This window comes from Armigeres subalbatus, chromosome 1, assembly GCF_024139115.2.
Source record: "Armigeres subalbatus isolate Guangzhou_Male chromosome 1, GZ_Asu_2, whole genome shotgun sequence".
In the NCBI taxonomy this organism is placed as follows: domain Eukaryota; kingdom Metazoa; phylum Arthropoda; class Insecta; order Diptera; family Culicidae; genus Armigeres; species Armigeres subalbatus.
The window spans coordinates 283,198,896-283,222,868 of record NC_085139.1 but is presented as its reverse complement, the minus strand read 5'-3'; the positions used below and the strand labels follow the sequence as shown (position 1 = coordinate 283,222,868).

At 41.8% G+C, this 23,973-nt stretch overlaps 1 protein-coding gene across 3 annotated transcripts in view; it reads right to left on the bottom strand.

Moving 5' to 3' along the window:
* Positions 1-3,984: 3,984 nt before the first annotated feature.
* The window catches only part of LOC134207658 (protein tramtrack, beta isoform), a 655,620-nt gene continuing 635,631 nt past the window's right edge, over positions 3,985-23,973 (bottom strand). For all 3 annotated transcript variants that reach the window (XM_062683425.1, XM_062683427.1, XM_062683426.1), the window contains exons 7-8: positions 13,568-13,824; positions 3,985-6,136 (exon numbers count right to left, since the gene is read on the bottom strand). In XM_062683425.1, the coding sequence (XP_062539409.1) occupies positions 4,702-6,136; positions 13,568-13,824 (1,692 nt within the window). In that variant the 3' untranslated portion in view covers positions 3,985-4,701. The remainder of the gene's footprint in view (positions 6,137-13,567; positions 13,825-23,973) is intronic.

Sequence of the window (23,973 nt, the reverse complement as noted above, 5' to 3'; positions counted from 1 at the left end):
AAGTGTGCCTCACGCATATTTTTGTACACATACACACGCTGAGTGTTTTTCACATTTTTATAATGCGCGAGAAAGGTTCCACCAGTGTTGGGAAAAACTCAAATTCTTAAATCCCGTCCACGATTCAAATCAAGCGCGAGTCAAACCCAACCCGATTCGTGGCCCAGAGTATCGATCGTGATTCAACTCACGATTTGCATCACGGACGATTTCTACGTGATCTACCTCTTAATTCAACGAATTAACCTTCTTTGCTTAAAACAATAGATAATGAATACATACGGAGACATAAAACTTCGATTGGGCTTACACGCTTTTTGGAGTGAAATCATTTTTCGACAAATGAGCGAAACGATGCGATGCTCTAGCGCGATGTTTTTCTTGCTGAATCGCAAGCGAGTTAGCTCGCGCATGAGGTTTCGATCATTGAGATTTGAGCACGGTTTTACCAACACTATGTGGATTAATCTGTTTTTTTTTTCATTGCTGAGAATATGTAATACGGCACGTGAGATGCAAAATGTCATTCATATGGAATAATATCAAACGACACGTGACATTTTGGAAAGATTTCATTCTTTCGTCTCTGATTTTATACTCAGAGTAATGTACTTTGGACAAATATTTAGCATCGCTCAAGCGTGATGGGTTTATTAAAAACTAGCAGACCCGACGAACTTCGTTTCGCCTCAAATTGATTTATTCTCTGATTTATTCTCGAGTTTTGCAGAAATTTCTGTTTCATTTGTATGGGAAACCCCTTTTCCAGAAGGGAGAGGGGTCTCGAACCACCACAGAAACATTTCTCGCTTAACTTTTCAAAAGGACCCAAGTAATATTTTTTTCATGAATTAATTTGAATACTGAAATCAATAGCTTTCATGTTGTTCTGTTGATTGCAGTACTCAAATTAATTCATGATAAAAATGGTCCTTTTGAAAAGTTATGCGAGATTTGTTGCTTTCCAAAATCTCCACATGCCAAATGGAATCAATTGCTTGAATAATTTTTAAGTTATAACGAACTTTGTGTTTAATTTGTATAGGAGCCCCCCTTTCCAAAGGGGGGAGGGTCTCGAAACATCTTAAGAATGTTCCCCGGCCGAAAAAACCTCTGCATACAAATTTTCACGCCGGTCGGTTCAGTAGTTTCCGAGTCAAGGTTCAGGCAGACAGAAATTCATTTTCCACCCTATCCCCGTCACCAAGAGATGTTTCGACTAGTGTAAACAGTGACAATATTTTTCTTTAGTTCATATTCCCTCTTAATTTTGCACATATTATATTTTTTCTTGATTTCTCAATGCAGAAAAATCCAAGTTACAAAACGTAATTTTAATTATAATCTCCTATTTTTGAAAGTTTTTTTTATTGTCACACCCTCGTCTCGGAACGTCGACGCGCCTCTGACTGTTTGAATAGTCAAGTAGTATAGGACAGACGTCGGAAATGGTATGCAGTAAATATACAAAGCATGAGAATCGAACTGGTCTGGGATTGAATCCACGACCTCCTACATATCAGGCGGTGAAGTAGTTTAACAATTTGGATTGAAAATGAATTTTCTTTGAATTTTTTTTACTATCGTACCGCAAAATTGGTGAAGTCTAATTAATTGAGAGATTTCGCGCCAACTCGAACAAATGTTGGCCGCAACCTCTCAGATTTCAATGAAACTTTGCATACATAGCTTGTTTCTCAAAATTGATCTAGGCTATTTTTTAAAAAGGACCAAACTTTTAACCATTTTTTTAACAAATAAATCTAATCGAAAAACGACAAATCCTCCGATTGAAGTAGTAATATATAACTTTTTTCAAGATTGAAATCCTTTGTAAATGTTATTTTTGGCACTGAAAAAAAAATTCAATTCGGGCTAGAAAAAGTTTTTGTTAGAAAAACTTTTTTCTCCAAAAGTACACACCTTGTGATGTATGGACGGTTAGTAGGGAACAAAAATAGCTATCTTGTGACAAAATTTTGTCCAAATCGAAAGGATGGATTTTTTTATTTTGAATACAGTTGACTATATATCGGGACCAATTTGCGATTTGGGCGTAACTTATTTTGTATACAAACATTGGTTTGTGGATTCCGTAGACTGCAAGCATTTTTCTTCAAAACTAATTCCCTTACCCGCTAGAGGAAAGCCTATTCTATCGGATACATACCGGGGTTTTCTCAGGAAATGCTTGTTGTAGCTGAAATTTGCCTTTCAATGTTTGTTTACAAAATCAGTCGCAAATCAGTCCCGATATCTCGATGTTCTATATCTCGATATCTCTTCCTATGTCGATGGTTTTCTCGGTTCCTCCAATTTAAATATATTTGCGCTTTCTACATCTCAATCTAGGATAGGATGTGCCAAGTAGTCATCAAAATCGTACCGGTTGCTGATTGGTTGAAAATAACAATCGATTACTTCGATTGGCGGCGGCGTGTTTTTCGTAGGGCAGAATGTTGTTAGTTTGGCCGTGTTGCTGGTATGTAAAGTTGATATTAAGCAATATACTTGAATGTTTGAGTTCGAGTTTTTTTACACAAAATTAATGCATATTGAACTGCAAACGCCATATAAATTATGCTCAAGTGTTGTAGAGGTTTCAAACTGTTGATTTAAGGCATTATCATTCACTTTTCTGTCATTTTTGATATCAAAGTCATTTTCTCATTAGCGAAAACTTCCTTCTGTTAGTCTTCCGCTTCTCTTAGATAAATAATGGATGGAACGGAAAGAAAAACATCAACTTTTGATACATGATATTTGGAAGATTTTGTACCAAATTAATTTGGCTGCACTGGCGACCACTTCGTCAGAGCAACCGACTAAAAAACAACAAGGCAGTCTCAATTGAATTGTCACATCCTATCCAGATCTCAATACCCTCCCTATCTCGATATCTCTCTATCTCGGTGTCTTTTGATCATATTTCGTTTAGGATTATCTCTCCCTATGCCGATATATTCAAATTTCTAGGCTACTAGACCATTTTTGGACAATAACAAACACATCGAAAACAAGAGATGACATTTGTTTTATTGTCGGGCAACGAGCTTTTTTTCGATCAAACAATTTTGAAAATACTATCTATGAATAATTCGTTATTTGCATTAATTTGTGCGCGTTTAGGAGCCTCTTCCCCTAAACATGATCTGTAACTAATTGCGTAGACGTTACATTCGGAATAAGAATTATTACGTCTACAATTCGTCAGTGGTATAGTACAGGCCGGGCACGTAGCCAGAATGTCGGACAGTAACCCGGTGAAAATGGTTCTCGACAACGATCCGACGGGCACAAGAAGGCGAGGTGCGCAGCGGGCAAGGTGGATCGATCAGGTGGAAGATGATTTGCGGACCCTCCGTAGACTGCGTGGTTGGCGACGTGTAGCCATGGACCGAGCCGAATGGAGAAGACTCTTATATACCGCACAGGCCACTTCGGCCTTAGTCTGATTAAATAATAATAATAACAGTACAATAATTGGCATTCCTGCTTAGAAGTTGTCTAGATTTCTCTTGGCTTGAAACATCGCAGTTGGTAACTGTGGAAGTGCTTAATGAACACCAGTGAACTATAAAAAGAAAAGAAGACAAGAAATAAGTTTTCCAATGGATTTGTAATACGGCTTGACGTGTCCTTGATCATACCTTTACTCGGTTTTGAATCTACGTATGTTGGTTCAAATAATATGTCTAATTTTAAAGTCCGTGCAGTTAAACGCATTCAAACAACACAACAATAAAATCTCACTATAAAAAAAACATTTAAAACACAATCGGTAATAATATCTTTACGGTTACGTCGTCAACGGAAACTGAAACATCGCAGTGTGTCTGTGAGTCTGTGTACGTTCGCAGCACTGCTCTAAAGGTGTGGGTTAGTGTTGTGACAATGTGTTTGTGTGCATTTGTGTATGTGTGTGTGTGTTCTAAACATTCGCAATAGTTAATGACATAAAATCACAGACTTGTAATTGCGGATTATTCTTATTTTTCTCTGACATTGTTTGCAGATTTAAAACAATTCACACCCTATTGCGTGCGAGAGCGCACGTGTGTGTGCATGAGTGTTTCGTGAGGGCATTACTTGCTTTATTTGCTTTGCAATGCGTGACATCAACGGTGTGTGTGTTCATCTGTTTACGGTAAGTAGCATCGATTACGTTCACATTGAAACCAAAACTTGTTTCCATTGTTTGTCTAGCTTCATCTATTAATCTCCTTCAATACATGAGAAGCTGTCTGTAGGTGTGTTTGTGTGTATCTGTGTGTGATGAGTTTAGTACTGCTATCGCTGTGGTTTTCGTTACATATCTCTTTAGTTTTACTGAGGTAAAGTTGTTTTCTTTTATTTCTCTGCTCACAGCATGGAAGCTGTGTTGCATGACTTGCTTCGTTGAGTTTCATGATTCAGTGTTTGGTTTTGCTTTTGCGTTCACTATAGTTAGGTTATAATTCCATTTTTTTTCATTTGTTGCTGGTGTGAAATAAGACATCGATAAAAATCTACATTTGTTTCTTACTTTGTGTGCAGTCATTTCGGTGAATTATTGCTTTGTTTGCTGTCACTTTTGTAGTTTTGTGTGTGTATGAGTGTGAAGTTCCCCCAATTCCCTTACCGTCCCAAATCCCATTCCAGCATACGCCATGTGTCTCACTTCCGACAGAGGACCATCCGTCTCCTCCGCCGGCCCTCCTCTCAGCGTGGCGAAGTGTTGTGCACGTGGGTGGTCAGATGCTTGGACAGATAGTCCGCTCTGGCGAAGCACTTGCCGCACGCTTCGCAGTGGTACGGACGCTCGCCAGTATGGATTCGCAAATGTCTAGTCAGATCCGACTTGCCACCGAACGCTCGGCCGCAGAACAGACAAACGAACGGACGCTCGCCAGTGTGCTTTCGGACGTGTAGCTTGAGATTCTCCTTCGACCGAACGCACTTTCCACAAAACGGACAAGCGAAACGTCGATCGCGATTCTTCTCGGCCGCGTCTACGCGTAGAAAATTCAAAATAGACGCTTCCTGCGGATTCAACCCCAGCAAATGGTGATGTGGAATGGACTCAGCATTGATCAAACTGTTCAAAGTCTGATTCATCGAAGACGATGTAGACGGAATGCCACTGCTGCTGCTGCTACTGGACTCAGCCTCCATTCGATGGGCGGGTTGGTACTTCTTATACTCGAACTCTGACCCGGCACGTTCAATCATTGAACTACTGATCTTCCCATGACTTTCTTCCATAGCAAATTCTCTCACTCCTTCCAAGCTGGCTGACACGTTCATCGAATCAACTGTATCATCTTGATCTTCAGTATCACTCATGTTTTCATCATCCCGGATCAAGCCTCGCAAATCGACGCTATCACTTTCGTTAGTACTCGACACTTGCTCACTCTCACCTCCTTTATCCTTTTTACCGTGCAGTCTCTCCAACGCGTGATTCAACCGATGCTTCTTGAAGGACTTCAAATACCGGAATTGCATCCCGCAAACATCGCAGGTAAACAGCTTATCGCCTGGCACACGACTACGGCCGCCTTGATCCCGATGCTTCGCCAGAACCGTTCTGTACCTACAGCACGTGTACCGGCTCTTCTGTCCGCACAATCCGCACAAATACGGCTTGTCATCGTGGATCGTAAGATGGGGATGCTGCAGAGCGGAATGCTGCTCCAGAAGCCACACCGATGGAAAATTGGCCATGCATATGTGGCACTTTGTATCACCGCTTGCCTGATTTCCTAACGATTCTGCAACGGGCGAGGCCGAAGCCTTCATCAACGACGAATACAGCGAGAGATCTGCGGGACTGCACGGCGGTTCGTTATCTAGCGCGATCGTCGGGGGTTTTCGCAGCAGCAGCTCCAGTCCGTTGTGGAAGCCCTCCTTGGTGAGCCCTTCCCGTACCCGTATCATGTCGCCCTTCGGCGGTGGAGGGGATGTTATGGTAGTGGTGGTGCTGGCATTACTGGAAGAGCTTTCCGATCGGCGTGATGTGGAAGGTTGTTCGTCGTCCAGCTTGGTGGTGGTTCGGGGCGACATGGTCGCGGCAAGTGCCGCCTGTAGATTGAGGGGTTCACGCTCCGGCCCGGTCGGGGTTGCAGTTCCGGTTCCGAGCAGGAGATTGCGGTATCTGAGGAAATATAAAAGAATGATGAAAGTGGAATGAATTAATGTTGAAAGGTTGGTTAAATAGTAGCAGTGAAGTGTAATATTCCTTTCAATTTTCACAGGAGATTATTCTGATTTTCCACGGCAAATTTTTCATAAGATCTTCCGCAACAAATTCCACTGAATATCCATCGGAAATTATCCTGAATTTTGTTCAGATTTCCACGGGAATTTCTTCAGAATTTTAACGGGAAATTTTTCCTAATTTTCACGGAGAATTTTCCCTTCCGAATTATCTCGAAAAATTGTTTCGAATTTTCTTTGGTATTTCTTTTGAATTTCCACGGCGGTTTCATCCATTGGAAATTCTTTCAAGTTTTCACAGGAAGTTTTTCCGAATTTTCTTGAGAAATTCTTCCGAATTTTCTTGAGAAATGCTTCCGAATTTTCTTGAGAAATTCTTCCGAATTACCTTGATAAATTCGTTTATATTTATGATTTCAACCTTTAAAATTTCAATTTTCAATTTTACAAAAATTCTTCTTTATTTTCACAGAAAATTCGCGCGAATAAAAAAAAATCTTCCGGATTGCCATGGAAATTTTTTTGAACTTGCACTGAAAATGTTCCCGAATCTTCCGAAAATTCAGGGAATACTTAATTCAAATATGATATCTCAATTTCCAAGGGATGTTTCGCCGGATTTTTTTTTTCGAATTTTCATGAACAATTCTTACATTTTTTACTGGAGATTATTCCTTAATTTCCGGGTAAAATACGTACGAATTTACACCGACTATTTACCCGAATTTCCATGCAAAATTATTAAGGAATAAACAGAGGCGTCGCGTGATCAGTTCTCTAACCTGTATACTGTTTGATTAAATTAAATAATTCGAGAAAAACACGTTGAAAAGGATGAAACATCCAATATAAACGAGTCATGTTCTACGTGCTGTCTCTCGAATGTTTGCTGTTTGTGTTTCCTCTGTCTGCTTCTTATTTACGTCCTATTTTCCGAATTACATTAAAACTCAAGTTAAAAGTGACAGTTTGTAAAATAAATATTACCAATAAGAGAAAAAAATTACCAATCTCATCAAAGCTTTTTACGTGGTTTAACCACTTGAATTTTCTTTGATTTTTTGTGATTTATTTTGATGGGGTTGGCTTATTGTTTTATTGATTTTCCGTCAATAACTGAACGTCAGCTCAGGGTGCATCTTCACTGACTTTTTTTTTACATGTTGGAATAGGAAGTGAAAAATAGAAAGGAACAGGAAATAGAATGAAACAAGTTTCTGGGGAAGAAGCTCTAGATGAGGACTTCAATATGCCAAAGGCGAAACACAGAGTAGACTTTAAAAAAACGTGAGTAATGTTTGTTCGTGATCAAGAAATCTAAGCCGTTTTCAAATAATAGATACTCGGAGGAAGTGAGGTTTGTTTGAATTTGATATAAATTTTCTCATTTTTTACTGGCAACTATTTGAGGTTCAAAAACGGACCATAATGATCGGATTTGATCCGTGACATCCGTGACACTTGTATGATCATGAAAAAACAATCTGGTTTTTGTATTATAATTAGAGGTGGGCAAAACAGATCACTTCGCTGAACGGATCAGATCTGGATCATTCACTTTAATGATCCGGATCTTTGAACCGGATCGGATCTTTTGTACTAAACAATGCAAAATGGCGTAGTGGCTGTTATTCAGGCTCACTCTTTTGACACAATCATACAATATTTCCTCCCTCTTTCGCTAACAATCATATACACCCAGGTTTTTTTTTACACGGTTGGAATTCATTAATTTCTCGGTTAACCTAAACTTTCACACCTTTTTAAATACCCCCTGAATTTTCTTTGATTTTTTGTGAATTTTTGGGTGGGGTTAACTTATTGCTTTATGACGCTAAAGGTCTTAAACGACCAAAACCAAACCGTGTAAAAAAAAACCTGGGTGTATAACATGTAAAAAGCACTTACAATTTTCTTTTTCTTAATTTGTCATTCTTCTTTAAATGCTCACGAATTTTACTGATCTGGTGAACCGAGTCTTTCAAAAAGTGATCTACGAATCATTCACTCACATTGAAGATCCGGATCATTTGAACGGTTCCGGATCTGAACGCCAATATCTAATTATAATTCTATATAATCTGGTAAAGATTTAAAAGAGGCACTTATCTTAAGAGATGCAGAATACAAGAATATGCATTGAGGGATTTCAATAATGATGGCAACTGATCTTCTTCAAAGTTGAAATTTATTGGCCTAACCACATCAACTAATGCCACCAAACTACCGATCCAGGGATCCAGGGATTGATATATTTTGATACGTATAGGTATGGATTGGGTTTTTTCTTGATACGACTTGATACTAACGCTATTCCTACCTTCTACCAATTCTCTCCAAAATTGACTTTTATTTAAACTCCAGCAGGCTCGGAAGCCTCCTTTCAAGAGGCTCGGAAGCCTCCTTTCAAGAGGCTCGGAAGCCTCCTTTCAAGAGGCTCGGAAGCCTCCTTTCAAGAGGCTCGGAAGCCTCCTTTCAAGAGCTCAGAAGCCTCCTTCAAGAGGCTCAGAAGCCTCCTTTCAAGAGGCTCAAGCCTCCTTTCAAGAGGCTCAGGCCTCCTTTCAAGAGGCTCAGGAAGCCTCCTTTCAAGAGGCTCAGGAAGCCTCCTTTCAAGAGGCTCAGAAGCCTCCTTTCAAGAGGCTCAGGAAGCCTCCTTTCAAGAGGCTCGGAAGCCTCCTTTCAAGAGGCTCAGGAAGCCTCCTTTCAAGAGGCTCAGAAGCCTCCTTTCAAGAGGCTCAGAAGCCTCCTTTCAAGAGGCTCAAGCCTCCTTTCAAGAGGCTCGGAAGCCTCCTTTCAAGAGGCTCAGAAGCCTCCTTTCAAGAGGCCTGGAAGCCTCCTTTCAAGAGGCTCGGAAGCCTCCTTTCAAGAGGCTCAGGAAGCCTCCTTCCAAGAGGCTCAGAAGCCTCCTTTCAAGAGGCTCAGGAAGCCTCCTTTCAAGAGGCTCGGAAGCCTCCTTTCAAGAGGCTCAGGAAGCCTCCTTTCAAGAGGCTCAGGCCTCCTTTCAAGAGGCTCAGAAGCCTCCTTTCAAGAGGCTCAGAAGCCTCCTTTCAAGAGGCTCAGAAGCCTCCTTCAAGAGGCTCAGAAGCCTCCTTTCAAGAGGCTCAGAAGCCTCCTTTCAAGAGGCTCAGAAGCCTCCTTTCAAGAGGCTCAGAGCCTCCCTTTCAAGAGGCTCAGGAAGCCTCCTTTCAAGAGGCTCAGAAGCCTCCTTTCAAGAGGCTCAGGCCTCCTTTCAAGAGGCTCAAGCCTCCTTTCAAGAGGCTCAGAAGCCTCCTTTCAAGAGGCTCAGAAGCCTCCTTTCAAGAGGCTCCAGAAGCCTCCCTTTCAAGAGGCTCAGAAGCCTCCTTTCAAGAGGCTCAGGCCTCCCTTTCAAGAGGCTCTGGAAGCCTCCTTTCAAGAGGCTCAGAGCCTCCTTTCAAGAGCTCAGGAAGCCTCCTTTCAAGAGCTCAGAAGCCTCCTTTCAAGAGGCTCAAGCCTCCTTTCAAGAGGCTCAGGAAGCCTCCTTTCAAGAGGCTCAGAAGCCTCCTTTCAAGAGGCTCAGAAGCCTCCTTTCAAGAGGCTCGGAAGCCTCCTTTCAAGAGGCTCAGGCCTCCTTTCAAGAGGCTCAGAAGCCTCCTTTCAAGAGGCTCGGAAGCCTCCTTCAAGAGGCCTGGAAGCCTCCTTCAAGAGGCTCAAGCCTCCTTCAAGAGGCCCGGAAGCCTCCTTCAAGAGGCCTGGAAGCCTCCTTTCAAGAGGCTCGGAAGCCTCCTTTCAAGAGGCCTGGAAGCCTCCTTCAAGAGGCCTGGAAGCCTCCTTTCAAGAGGCTGGAAGCCTCCTTCAAGAGGCTCAGCCTCCTTCAAGAGGCCTGGAAGCCTCCTTCAAGAGGCTCAAGCCTCCTTCAAGAGGCTCGAAGCCTCCTTCAAGAGGCTCGGAAGCCTCCTTTCAAGAGGCCTGGAAGCCTCCTTCAAGAGCCTCCTTTCAAGAGGCTCAAGCCTCCTTTCAAGAGGCTCAAGCCTCCTTCAAGAGGCTCAGCCTCCTTTCAAGAGGCTCAGAGCCTCCTTTCAAGAGGCTCAGGAAGCCTCCTTTCAAGAGGCTCAGGCCTCCTTTCAAGAGGCTCAGAAGCCTCCTTTCAAGAGGCTCGGAAGCCTCCTTCAAGAGGCCTGGAAGCCTCCTTCAAGAGCTCAAAGCCTCCTTTCAAGAGGCCCGGAAGCTCCTTCAAGAGGCTCAAGCCTCCTTCAAGAGGCCCAGCCTCCTTTCAAGAGGCCTCAGAAGCCTCCTTTCAAGAGGCTCAGAGCCTCCTTTCAAGAGGCTCAGAAGCCTCCTTTCAAGAGGCTCCAGGAAGCCTCCTTTCAAGAGGCTCAGGAAGCCTCCTTTCAAGAGGCTCCAGAGCCTCCTTTCAAGAGGCTCAGGCCTCCTTTCAAGAGCTCAAGCCTCCTTCAAGAAGCCTCCTTTCAAGACTCAGAAGCCTCCTTTCAAGAGGCTCAAGCCTCCTTTCAGGGCTCAGAGCCTCCCTTTCAAGAGGCTCGGAAGCCTCCTTTCAAGAGGCTCGGAAGCCTCCTTTCAAGAGGCTCGGAAGCCTCCTTTCAGGAGGGTCGGAGGCCTCCTTTCAAGAGGCTCAGGCTCAGAAGCCTCCTTTCAAGAGGCTCGGAAGCCTCCTTTCAAGAGGCTCGGAAGCCTCCTTTCAAGAGGCCTGGAAGCCTCCTTTCAAGAGGCTCAGAGCCTCCTTTCAAGAGGCTCAGAAGCCTCCTTTCAAGAGGCTCAGAAGCCTCCTTTCAAGAGGCTCAGAAGCCTCCTTTCAAGAGGCTCAGAAGCCTCCTTCAAGAGGCTCAGAAGCCTCCTTTCAAGAGGCTCAGGAAGCCTCCTTTCAAGAGGCTCAGAGCCTCCTTTCAAGAGGCTCAGGCCTCCTTCAAGAGGCTCAGGAAGCCTCCTTTCAAGAGGCCTCAGAAGCCTCCTTTCAAGAGGCTGGAAGCCTCCTTTCAAGAGGCTCGGAAGCCTCCTTCAAGAGGCTCAAGCCTCCTTCAAGAGGCTCGGAAGCCTCCTTCAAGAGGCTCAAGCCTCCTTCAAGAGGCCTGGAAGCCTCTTCAAGAGGCTCAAGCCTCCTTCAAGAGGCCTGGAAGCCTCCTTCAAGAGGCTCAAGCCTCCTTTCAAGAGGCTGGAAGCCTCCTTCAAGAGGCTCGGAAGCCTCCTTCAAGAGGCTCGAAGCCTCCTTTCAAGAGGCTCAGAAGCCTCCTTCAAGAGGCCTGGAAGCCTCCTTCAAGAGGCTCAGAAGCCTCCTTTCAAGAGGCTCAAGCCTCCTTTCAAGAGGCTCGGAAGCCTCCTTTCAAGAGGCTGGAAGCCTCCTTTCAAGAGGCCTCAGAGCCTCCTTTCAAGAGGCCTGGAAGCCTCCTTTCAAGAGGCCTGGAAGCCTCCTTTCAAGAGGCTCAGAAGCCTCCTTTCAAGAGGCTGGAAGCCTCCTTTCAAGAGGCTCAGGAAGCCTCCTTTCAAGAGGCTCAAGCCTCCTTTCAAGAGGCTCAAGCCTCCTTTCAAGAGGCCTCAGAAGCCTCCTTTCAAGAGGCTCGGAAGCCTCCTTTCAAGAGGCCTGGAAGCCTCCTTTCAAGAGGCTCAGAGCCTCCTTTCAAGAGGCTCTGGAAACCTCCTTTCAAGAGGCTCGGAAGCCTCCTTTCAAGAGGCTCGGAAGCCTCCTTTCAAGAGGCTCGGAAGCCTCCTTTCAAGAGGCTCGGAAGCCTCCTTTCAATAGGCTCGGAAGCCTCCTTTCAAGAGGCTCGGAAGCTTCCTTTCAAGAGCCTCGGAAGTCTCCTTTCAAGAGGCTCGGAAGCCTCCTTTCAAGAGGCTCGGAAGCCTCCTTTCAAGAGACTCGGAAGCCTCCTTTCAAGAGGTACAGATTAGTTATTTTCAATTCTATTATCGACCGCGCGGTGTTTTATTCCTCAGTAGAAAACAACTATACAACAACAACAAAGCAAAAGCGTTCGTTAAATGCTGGATAATAATGGTTGACATATGGAGGTTGTGAGATGCAAACAACGTGTGTAAATATAAAATTTTGAAATAAAATTAATCGAAAGAAAAATAAATTTTTAATTAAAAAATAAAAGAAAAGAGTGATAAATGTTTTTTGATTTTGGTGCTGGAATGTTATTTTGAGCCTGGAAAACTCAACCCAAGTAGGCATAAGCAAGATCAGCCATTGCTTAGTATCGAGAGATAGAAATTGAGACTTGTGGGGAAAAGAATGATAAACATTTTCTGATTTTGGATTGGTCGATGGCCGGAATCGCCATTGGACCTAGCCGGGTTGAGGAAATCCAACTGTGGAGTGAGTTGGTCGATGGCCGGAATCGCCATTGGACCTAGTCGGGTAGTTCTAAATTTTGGAGTGGGCTGGTCGATGACCGGAATCGCCATCGGACCAGTCGGGTCGAGGAAATCTAACTCTGGAGAGGGTTGGGTATTAAATGGGTTGCTCGATGGCCTGGTTGTTTAGAACTTTCTAATTTTGTTCATTGAAGATATGGCATGCAACTCAACAAAACAACTTAAACCGAGGTAGTACAAACGGTTACCTAGTACTAGTCATCGAAATTATAACTTATGGTGTGAATAATTGTTGAGAGATGGAAAACTAAAATTATAACGTGAAAAATAAAGGATGTGAAATATTTTCTGATTAAGAGCCTGAAAAAAAAACTCAAGAAAGCACCAAAGAAAAAAGCAGTTATTATTAGTTATCGTGAGTTAAAATCTATAAATGGATATCCTGTTAAGAACGTTCATTTTTTTTTATTTTAATTAATTTTAATTAAGGCCTGAAATAATGTTTTCATCAATGAGAATTCGAATAAGGACATAATAAGTGCAGATAGAATTTGATTCACAAAATTCATTGCGAGAGTATATAGAGGTGAATGTGGGATAGCGTTATATATAGCAAAAAAAAATATCAAAAGAAATTCCTGAAGGAATTTTCGTAGGAATTTCAGAAGCAATTTTTTCAGGAACTCTCAAATACATTTTCAAAACTATTGCCTCAGAGTTTTTAAAGTTGTCGAAAATGGTTGGTCGTTTCTGTGGTCGTTTGATGATACAAAATTATTTAAAATGTTGAGCAAAATTGTCAACTTTGTTGGTGTGTTTGGTGGAAAGTTTGTATCGCGGATCGAAGCTAATGAAGCAAGTCATTCGAGTAATGGCACGGAGAGAAAAAAATCTATGGGTTCATATGAATTATGGTAAAAAAATTCTTTTGATAATTCTTGTAGAAGTTAAAAATATTGTATAGTGAAAACATGGAACTTTTCGGAAAACTTCCAAACAAAAGATATCAAACAGTAAGTCCTGGCAATTCTGTAATACTTTGCCATTGCTACTTTACTATACGAACTGAGATTCTCACCTCAACGCTTCCTCGGCCAGGGCCGACTGGTGGTGCAGCAGGTTCAGAATGCGCTTCGGGTCGGTGTCGAACAGGCCCAGCCCGAGCGGCGCGAACGGGAACACGAACGGTATGGCCCCCACAGCTGCGCCGGGGAATCCGATGATGCCGGTGGCAGCCGCGGCCGCCGCCGCTGCCGTTGCCGACGGAGCTGATTTGATTCCGGTTGCCCGGGAGTAGCTGCCGGATGGTGATGCACCGAAAAAGTGGTTCAGTGTCTGTGGGGATAAGGGAAAACGTTTATGAAGGTTGGTGTTTTTTGGGGATTCAAGATAGGTTTTAGACTTGAGGGGTAAGTTCTTTCCATCTCTTGCGTTGGATGAAGAGACAAATAAAACAATGGAAAATTAAATAGATAAAGTTTATTTTTCTTTTTTATTGTGTGTTTTCACTTGTTTTTCTTATCTTTTCATTCTTTTCGTCATCGATTCTAATAATTATAATATTTTTACAGCGTGTTTTCCTTATGTTTTTTTTTCTGGGTTTTTCTTCTTCACTTTCGTCAAAATTGGATTTTCTTTGTTTTATTTTTTTTATTTTCCGGTTTTCTTTTTTTACAACTATGATATGCATTTTAAATTTGTTTTGCTCTCCATGTTCTTGTGTTGTGTATTTATGTGGATTTTTGTTTTGTTTTACTCTGGGTTTGTTGTTTTAAAACGGTATCAAATTCTGCATTCTCATAATTTGCATCAAAACTGCACTGTGTTCACGTGTTTGTGTGTACTTCTTTATGTGTTTGCTTGGGTGAAAGTCATTTATTAAATTTCATCTGCTTACATGTCCATCAAGTTGTTTTTCGCGATGTATTTTTTCAAATTACTTACATAAAGAGAAATCATGCCATAACTCATGTGAGTGTGTGTGTATTGATTCAAGATTTTGGGTCTAAAGGCAGCTAAAAGTTTCTCATAATTTTACTTTTAATTTTTTATAACTTGTTTTTAGTTTTTTTTTCATATCGCTTCAAAGCAGTGTGGAAGTCAATTTTGGTCATTTCTAGGTGTTAAGATTATATATTTTGTGTGTGTGTGTTTTCCGGAAAGTTAAGACATCTCTCCTGAAAGATAATGAAATAAGTGTATCCAACTCAAATGGACATGCTATTGAAACCCAAAAACTTGTCTATTTTGCTGTTGCCTGTGGCCTGACTCCATTGTTGTCGGAGGCATCCACCGTGCAACGAAAACTAATTGAAACTGACGTTACGTTCGCCCAGCAACTGCGCATTATATGAATATTTATGTAAGTCTTCCGTTCAATTCTCGGTTCTGTTTTTTTGTTTCAGTGTCTGTTTGAGTTTAAGTGTGTATTGGTGTGCTGCATTGATGAGGGGGGAGGTTGTACCGCTCACGAACACATACGTAAGGCGAGCTAACAAGTAACGCCCGCTCGCTTTAGCGCCATGTGGCGTGATCTGTCGAACCGTGTCTATTTCAGGTTTTATTTCGGGTTTTGTTCGCCGTTTCTACTTCCTGTGGTGTAAATAAATCAATTTAATCAGAACTCTGTAAATAATCCAGTTTTGTATTGGTTGTTGCTTAACTCGACCTTACTTTAAAGAGAAAAACTTCAACATAACATCAATTTCAATTGTTTTTTTTTATTATTTATCTTTAATAGCTTTTCTTTTTTAGTTTCTATTTGAGTGTGTAAAATCAGAATAGTAGAACAAATCAACTTGTTTTGTTTGTCTCTGTTATCAGTTTTGAAAAATATATTGTTCAGTATTTTTTGTTTTCTTGCACTTTATCTACAATTTTCCATCAAAACGATGCTTTTTAAATTTTATATGTTTTACGATACTAAGTAAAATCGATTTCACTTCGTTCCGCTCTTGTTTTAATTCGGATTAAATATGCTTAAAGTAACAAAAGCGATGCTTCCTACTACAAGTATGTGTGTGTGTTTGTTATTTCGCATACCGTTCAATACGATTATTAACTGACGCAAGAGAATGAAAAAAATCCGAAGTTATTCGAATGGAAAACTAAAACGCCAGTGACGATTCTAATTCGGCTGTCTCATTTACGCCTCTCACTAAAAACTAACGTCTATTTATCAACCGTTTCTCTCTTTCCCAATAACTTTCTTCAATTACTCTTACAGCTTTTCTCAAACGGTCAGGATCATATATCCCAAACAATATTTAGCAATTTTTCATCGCTCAAATTCTTGCTTATTTATTTAATAACTTAAACAAGGGGACGAATAAACGAAGGCAAAGAAATTTGCAAACAACTCGCCTGCAATTCTATTCAATTCTATATGCTACTTAGCACTTAAACTTAGGCTCTATAAAATAGAAAGGAAAATTGAGGGGGGAAAACTCGAGGAGAAATGTTTCTGTTTTGTGTCGAACGTCGTCTCTGCAGAAATTATACGAAAACGAAACGAATGATCGGGTTTTGCTTTCGCTATTTGCTCGCTCTATCTCTGATTCGCTCATTGCCTACTATGCTGCTGAATTCAATCGCGTCCGATGCGTGAGTGTTCGTGTGTGACATTCATGAGCATCCATGGGTTCTCTTCTCCATACTTGTTTTGTTTCACTTTACTGTTTATATCTTTGAATTTTTTGGGAACAGGCACTACAGTGTGTGTTTTTTTTTTCTTTTATTCTCTTATCTCTTATTTCTGTTCATTACAATATTAAATTTATTTCTGTTTAATCGGTAATAATATACTTGTATGTGTTTATGTGATTCTTATGTTCCTTTTTCTTCTTCTTTGTTCTATTTGGTTTGTTCTCACGTGAGACCAAAATTCTGTATTTCGTCACCCTGATCCGTTTGTATCTGCGGACCATTTGTATCTGCGTATCCAGCGTAGGTTTTTGTTTTGTTTCAAACTTTCCGTTCTTTTAGAGAAATTCCTTAAGTCGCTCACTCACAGTACGGCGAATCCGTACTTTGCTAAGGTGTGTTTCGGTTGAGTTCGGGAGAAAACCTTCTGTTTGTTCATTTCGGATGAGTGTCAGCATTGATGTGTGTCAGTATGCGAATGTTGATGACGTCTGTAAGAATGTGTGTTTAGCTTGGCACTCAAATTATACAGTTATTTTATTTTATGTTTGTTTGTTGTGATAAAACAGATTGAGATTGGTTTGTTTTCTATTGAGGATATATTTGATAGGAAAGTAAGTATAATATCTCATATGCAATGTGGTAGGATGCAGACAAGTTGTAGATCTATTTCACATGTGGCATCAGAACGGTTCGGTCTTACGAGTGCTTTAGAATTTACAAAATTAATCAAAAATTGAACTCAAATGTGCTTCAAAGAGTTGCTGGCCTCAGTTTTAAAGTTTTGTACCAGAAGCTCATATTTTTTAATTCATAACAAAAAACGGTCCCTAAATGATACGAAAATTATTTTAAGCTTTTAGTGGAATGTATTCACTTGTCATAAGACGAGTTTGTACTATTCCATTTAATCCCACTACTTTCTTGTACCTTTGACAGATACGTATTTCGACCTCAACAGTAAGGCCGTCTTCAATGTCTCGTACTTATGACTATTGGGGGTCGAATAGCTTATTGACCCTTCCCGTAAACATAATATCTTGTCTCAGTCAAATCTTCGATTTATTTAAGGTCAACTTCTCCAAGAAATCTTTAAGCCTATGCCAATTTTAAAAATCGAACAAAAACTGAAAAGGTGCTGCACGTGTGAACCAGCCTGAAGAATTGGCCTGATGTTGGGTCAAAATCTGGCGTATGTAGGCCAAACTTAGAAAACGGGTCTCTTTTAATTTTTTATTTTAAATTTAAAAAATAGTTAGAGTCGTCAACACATATTGGTTCTTTTGGAAAGTTGACATCAAATAAACTAAAGAATCGATTGAGCGAGTAAAAAAATTTAACGGGAAAGGTCAATTGACATTTTTTTATTCGCTCAATCGATTCTTTATTTTATCTTTACCTCTGGAAAAGAGGCTTCCGATCCTTTTGAAAAGAGGCTTCCGAGCCTTTTGAAAAGAGGCTTCCTAGCCTCTTGAAAGGAGGCTTCCGAGCATCTTGAAAGAAGGCTTCCGAGCCTCTTGAAAGGGGGCTTCCGAGCCTTTTGAAAGAAGGTTTCCGAACATCTTGAAAGGAGGCTTCCAAGCCTATTCAAAGAAGGTTTCCGAGCATCTTGAAAGGAGGCTTCCAAGCCTATTGAAAGGAGGTTTCCGAGCATCTTGAAAGGAGGCTTCCGAGATTCTTGAAAGGAGGCTTCCGAGCATCTTAAAGGAGGCTTCCGAGCTTCTTGAAAGGAGGATTCCAGGATTCTGAGCAACTTGGAAGAAGGCTTCCGAGACTCTTGCAAGAAGGTTTCCGGCAATCTTGAAAGGAGGCTTCCGAGCTTCTTGAAAGGAGGCTTCCGAGCTTCTTGAATGGAGGCTTCCAAGCCTCTTGAAAGGAGGTTTCCGAACATCATGAAAGGAGGCTTCCGAGCATCTTGAAAGGAGGCCTCCGAGCCTCTAGAAAGGAGGATTACAAGCCTCTTGAAATGAGGATTCCAAGCCTCTTGAAACGAAGCTTCCGAGCCTGTTTAAAAAAGGCTTCCGAGCCTCTTGAAAGAAGGCTTCCGAGCCTCTTAAAAGGAGGCTTTCGAGCCTGTTTAAAAGAGGCTTCCGAGCCTTTTGAAAGGAGTCTTCCGAGCCTCTTGAAAGGAGTCTTCCGAGCCTCTTGAAAGAATGCTTCCGAGCCTCTTAAAAGGAGGCTTCCGAGCCTCTTGAAAAGAGGCTTCCGAGCCTCTTGAAAGGAGGCTTCCGAGACTCTTGGAAGGATGCTTCCGAGCCTCTTGAAAGGATGCTTGCGAGCCTCTTGAAAGGAGGCTTTCAAGCCTGTTGAAAAGAGGTTTCCGAGCCTCTTGAAATGAGGATTCCAAGCCCCTTTGAAACGAGGCTTCCGAGCCTGTTTAAAAGAGGCTTCCGAGCCTCTTGAAAGAAGGCTTCCGAGCCTCTTAAAAGGAGGCTTTCGAGCCTCTTGAAAGGAATCTTCCGAGCCTCTTGAAAGGAGTCTTCCGAGCCTCTTGAAAGGAGGCTTCCGAGCCTCTTGAAAGGAGGCTTCCGAGCCTCTTGGAAGGAGGCTTCCGAGCCTCTTGGAAGGAGGCTTCCGAGCCTCTTGAAATGAAGCTTCCGAGCCTCTTTAAAGGATGCTTCCGAGCCTCTTGAAAGGATGCTTCCGAGCCTCTTGAACGAAGGCTTTCGAGCCTGTTGAAAAGAGGTTTCCGAGCCTCTTGAAAGGAGGTTTCCGAGCCTCTTGAAAGGAGGTTTCCGAGCCTCTTGAAAGGAGGCTTTCAAGCCTATTGAAAGAAGGTTTCCGGGCATCTTGAAAGGAGGCTTCCGGGCATCTTGAAAGGAGGCTTCCGAGCTTCTTGAAAGGAGGATTCCAGGATTCCGAGCAACTTGGAAGAAGGCTTCCGAGCTTCTTGAATGGAGGCTTCCAAGCCTCTTGAAAGGAGGTTTCCGAGCATCATGAAAGGAGGCTTCCGAGCATATTGAAAGAAGGCCTCCGAGCCTCTAGAAAGGAGGATTCCAAGCCTGTTGAAAGGAGTCTTCTGAGCCTCTTGAAACGAGGCTTCTGGGCCTCTTAAAAGGAGGCTTTCGAGCCTGTTTAAAAGAGGCTTCCGAGTCTCTTAAAAGAAGGCTTCCAAGCCTCTTGAAAAGAGTCTTCCGAGCCTCTTGAATGGAGGCTTCCGAGCCCCTTGAAAGAGGCTTCCGTTCCTCTAGGAATGAGGATTCCAAGCCTCTTGAAAGGAGGCTTCCGAGCCTCTTAAAAGGAGGCTTTCGAGCCTGTTGAAAAGAGGCTTCCGAGCCTTTTGAAAAGAGGCTTCCAAGCCTATTGCAAGAAGGTTTCCGGGCATCTTGGAAGGAGGCTTCCGAGCTTCTTGAAAGGAGGATTCCAGAATTCCGAGCAACTTGGAAAAAGGCTTCCGAGCTTCTTGAATGGAGGCTTCCAAGACTCTTGAAAAGAGGTTTCCGAACATCATGAAAGGAGGCTTCTTGGCATCCTGAAAAAAGGCCTCCGAGCCTCTTGAAAGGAGGCTTCCGAGCCTCTTGAAAGGATGCTTCCGAGACTCTTAAAAGGAGACTTCCAAGCCTTTTGAAAGGAGGCTACCGAGCCTCTTGAAAGGAGGCTACCGAGACTCTTGAAAGGAGGTTACCGAACCTCTTGAAAGGAGGTTACCGAGCCTCTTGAAAGGAAGTTTCCAAGCATCTTGAAAGAAGGCTTCTGAGCATCTTGAAAGGAGGCTTCCGAGCTTCTTGGAAGGAGGCTTCCAAGCCTATTGAAAAGAGGCTTCCGAGGATCTTGGAAGAAGGCTTCCGAACCTCTTGAAAGAAGGCTTCCGAGCCTCTTGAAAGGAGGTTTCTGAGTATCTTGAAAGGAGGCTTCCGAGCATCTTGAAAGAAGGCTTCCAAGCCTATTGAAAGCAGGTTTCCGAGCATCTTGGAAGAAGGCTTCCGAGCCTCTTGAAAGAAGGCTTTCGAGCCTGTTGAAAATAGGATTCCATGCCTCTTGAAAGGAGGCTTACAAGCCTATTGAAAGGAGGTTTCCGAGCATCTTGAAAGGAGTCTTCCGACCCTCTTGAAAGGAGGCTTCCGAGCATCTTGAAAGGAGGCTTCCGAGCCTCTTAAAAGGAGGCTTCCGAGCCTCTTGAAAGGAGTCTTCTGAGCCTCTTAAAAGTAGGCTTCCGAGCCTCTTAAAAGGAGACTTCCGAGCCTCTTAAAAGGAGGCTTCCGAGCTTCTTGAAAGGAGTCTTCTGAGCCTTTTGAAAAGAAGCTTCCGAGCCTCTTGAAAGGAGGCTTGTAAGCCTCTTGAAAAGAGATTCCGGCCCTCTTGAAACTAGGCTTCCGAGCAGGAGATTGCAAAGCATATTGGCAATTAAAAGTAATGTTAGATTTAAAAAAATCAATATTGGAATCAATATTTACGCTCTTTTATCACATCAATTGCATGAATCAAAATAGGGTTTTCATTTTAAAACATTTTCTTCCATTTTAATTAAAAAAAAAACATTGCGTAGGACGCGTCAATCATTGATTTATCGAACGATGGTCATTCGTTTGTAACCTTTCTTTTTGCCGCCAATTGGCGGGAGGCTTTCGAACTTTTTGAAAGGAGGCTTACGAGTTGCTTCGGAAGGAGCCCCTTTGAAAGAAGGCTTCCAATCTTCTTGCAACTAAGCTACTGAGCTTTTCGGTAAAAAGTCCTTCATGTCTCTCAACTGGAGGCTTCCAAACCTTAAGATTCTTGATTTTAGTTCGGAAGCATATTATTCAATATTTTGTCTCGATCAGATAGATTACATGTTTTCGACCGAGGTATCGGTTTTGGAGTCTCTGGTCTAAACCTTACCAGATCGGACAGTCTAATCTATCAATGCAGCATTTTTTCAGCTGAAGCTGCTGCCATCTTCGTTGTGACTACACATCCGGAAAGTAAACCAATTGCCATTTTCCACCAATTCCACCAGTGCCATTGCAGCTCTCCAGAGCGAGCACCACAAGCATTCCTGGATCCAGGGAACTCTTTTCGGTAGGTGTGCAATTCAACAACGCACATATCAATCACCCATCATGTTTACATTGCTTACACTCGCGACTCACCTCGTGATGAAGGTAGGATTGTCTGACGACGAATGTGCATCTTGTATACGATGGCTGCTGCGATCTGTCATGTGACTGAGGAATAGAGGTATGTTAGGCTTGCTCATATTTATAGGCCTGCACAGTATGGTGCCTAACACCACGTGCTATGTCTTCGAAACATTCTTCGTTTCCTTGCAATAAGGTTGCTGATAAGAGTTTTCGATTCGAGCAAACTAGGCTTCTTAGAATTTGAAATTTGTCATTTAACATAAAATTCACAGGACAGGGAATCGAACCCATCCACCTTCAGCATGTTATATGCTGGAAAATATTAAACAATACTGATAAAATTGATTGAGAGAAGTTGTTTTTGTCAACAACATGGAAGTATCTCACCCGTTCCAAATTCAAACCACCAAATTTTTTGTGTCTTCTTCTAACACACCCGTAAGCCCCAACCGTTACACCACAAGCAATATGAACTGTCGCAAATAGTTTATTGTATTTACTAACTGTCGATTGAGTTTGAACGCAAGATTATGAAGTATAGGTGTTAGGTAGCCATCAACTTATCCCATGTGCTTGAAATCTATTGTTCTGCTGTCCCTGTGTTGGTACACATATGTATGTATAGGAAATAAAAACAATAAAACATGATTGCGCTGAACCTGTTTTCCGATGTAGAACATGATTACTCGTCGCTCGTGCGCCAGAGCTCACAATCAAAAAATGCTTATAACAACACTAACAGTCAAATTCATGCTTTGTTTGCTATTTCCGCTTAAGTGTGTATGTATGTATGTATATAAAAAAATCACCAGTTCTATTGTTTACGTTTTGTTTCTGTTTCTTTTGTATGTGGTTGTAAGGTTTATCGTATCTCACAGTTGTTTTCGCCTCCGTCAATTATGTTTCCTATAAGGATTTATCAGTATGTTATCAGTTCGTACAAGACTATTGCAAATAATTAAACTTGTTTGTTGTGTCTGAGAGATTTGAACAATAATGTTTGTTGTATAAATAACATACCGCCCTGCGGCCGTTATCCGTGAACGTCCGGCGAGGACACGGCTGTGTTAGCAACTGTAATCCTGTTTGTTTGTTTTTTATTCTGTTTAAAAATACGGTTAAAGAACACTTGATGTTGCATCATATTTTTTTCTGTTAATTTCTGCTTGTCTTCATCCTGCTAAACGTCATACGTCCGTTCCGTCCGACGCCATCGAATCTCCACCGTCATTGAAAACTAAGGATTTTGGGTTGTGTGTGTGGGGTAAATTCGATTTTCATCTGTTTGTTTATTCTCGCGGCTGTCAGTTTGTGGGTGTTTTGTTTGTATAACTATTGTTTCGCTATACTGCTCCAGTGTTTTGTTTCCTTTATAAGGTTTGCTATTGTTCTCGATTGGTATATATTTGACGTGCGCGATGTGGTACAAGCAGAGGAGATTGATTTGCTTGAATAAACACTTCTATAAAAGTCACGATGATTACAAGAACTTGGCAGATTGCATTGACATATTCATTAACTTGTGAATAACTATTGTATCCAGTTTTCCATTAATAGCCGCCGCTGGTAAGTAAGAAGATTTTATGATAATGAGGTGTATCCAAGCCTTATTTACTTACATTGATCAGATTTCGCGAAGTCGAAGCAAAATTCTTCACACAACCTATGACAGTTCTTTATGGGTTTTCACAGTAGATGAACAGAGGGGATGGCGGCCATGTTTCACTCAAACTCTGACAGATAGCAATGGGTTTTCCCCTTAGTAGAGAAGAACAGAATTTGCTTCGACCTCGCGAATGCTGGACACAGTAGGCGCAGTTTGTCTCTACAAACGTCAAATCTGAATCTAACTCACTGGCAAATAATTCTTACTGGCGGGCATTATCGCTCACCAAAACTGGAAAAACTAAAACTAACTTGAATGAAGTAATTCATCATTTATTTAGAATCCGAATTCATCATTTATTTAAAATCCGAATCCGATTTATTTAGAATTTTTCATATTCCCTTTCTTATTTAAAAAAAAAAAAAAAAAAAAAATCAAAGACAATGCTTTTTTAAACTGCAATTCGATAGTGACAACAATTCTGCATTGTTATCGGACTTCGAAACGATGTCAACGTTAATAAAAGCTGCATTGCGTTGCAAAATCTGATGCTCTGTCATTGTCACTAATGCTGTCCAATGAGCAGCTCGAAGTAGCTCGAAGTTATTCCCATCCCTATCATGTCCATTTGTTGACAAAAAAGAACGAGCAGGACGGGTACAACTTCGAGCTACTTTGAGCTGCTCATTGGGCAGCATATCTGCTCATTGGCTATCATATCGAATGGCATTCGAGAACTGAAACGAGAACATATGCAGTTATCGAACGGCTAGTGTACACATTTTCTCGTGACTGAGTAAAATTGTATTTCCCTCTTTTTCTTTCCCACGGAAACTTTATTCAATTTCCGCCAAAAGCCGGACTACTAAAAACTATGAGTAATCCTGTTTTTAACGGAAATTGAGTAAAATTTCCCTTGGAAAAAGAGAGACGGCAATACATTCTTACTCAGTCACTGAGTAGATGAAAGTTAGAGTGAGCTGGCATTGTTAACATAACAAAATCAGCTGGTGCTTCGATGTTTACATTCAGTTTCAATGTTCTAAACCGGCCACGTGCATCCTGATCATAGTAGTCCATTGTAGAGTTGACGATATTTGACAATATTGACAATGTAAAAGCCAACATTTCGAAGTAAATTTACTAAATTCTTCAAGTGAAACAAGTGTTTTTGAT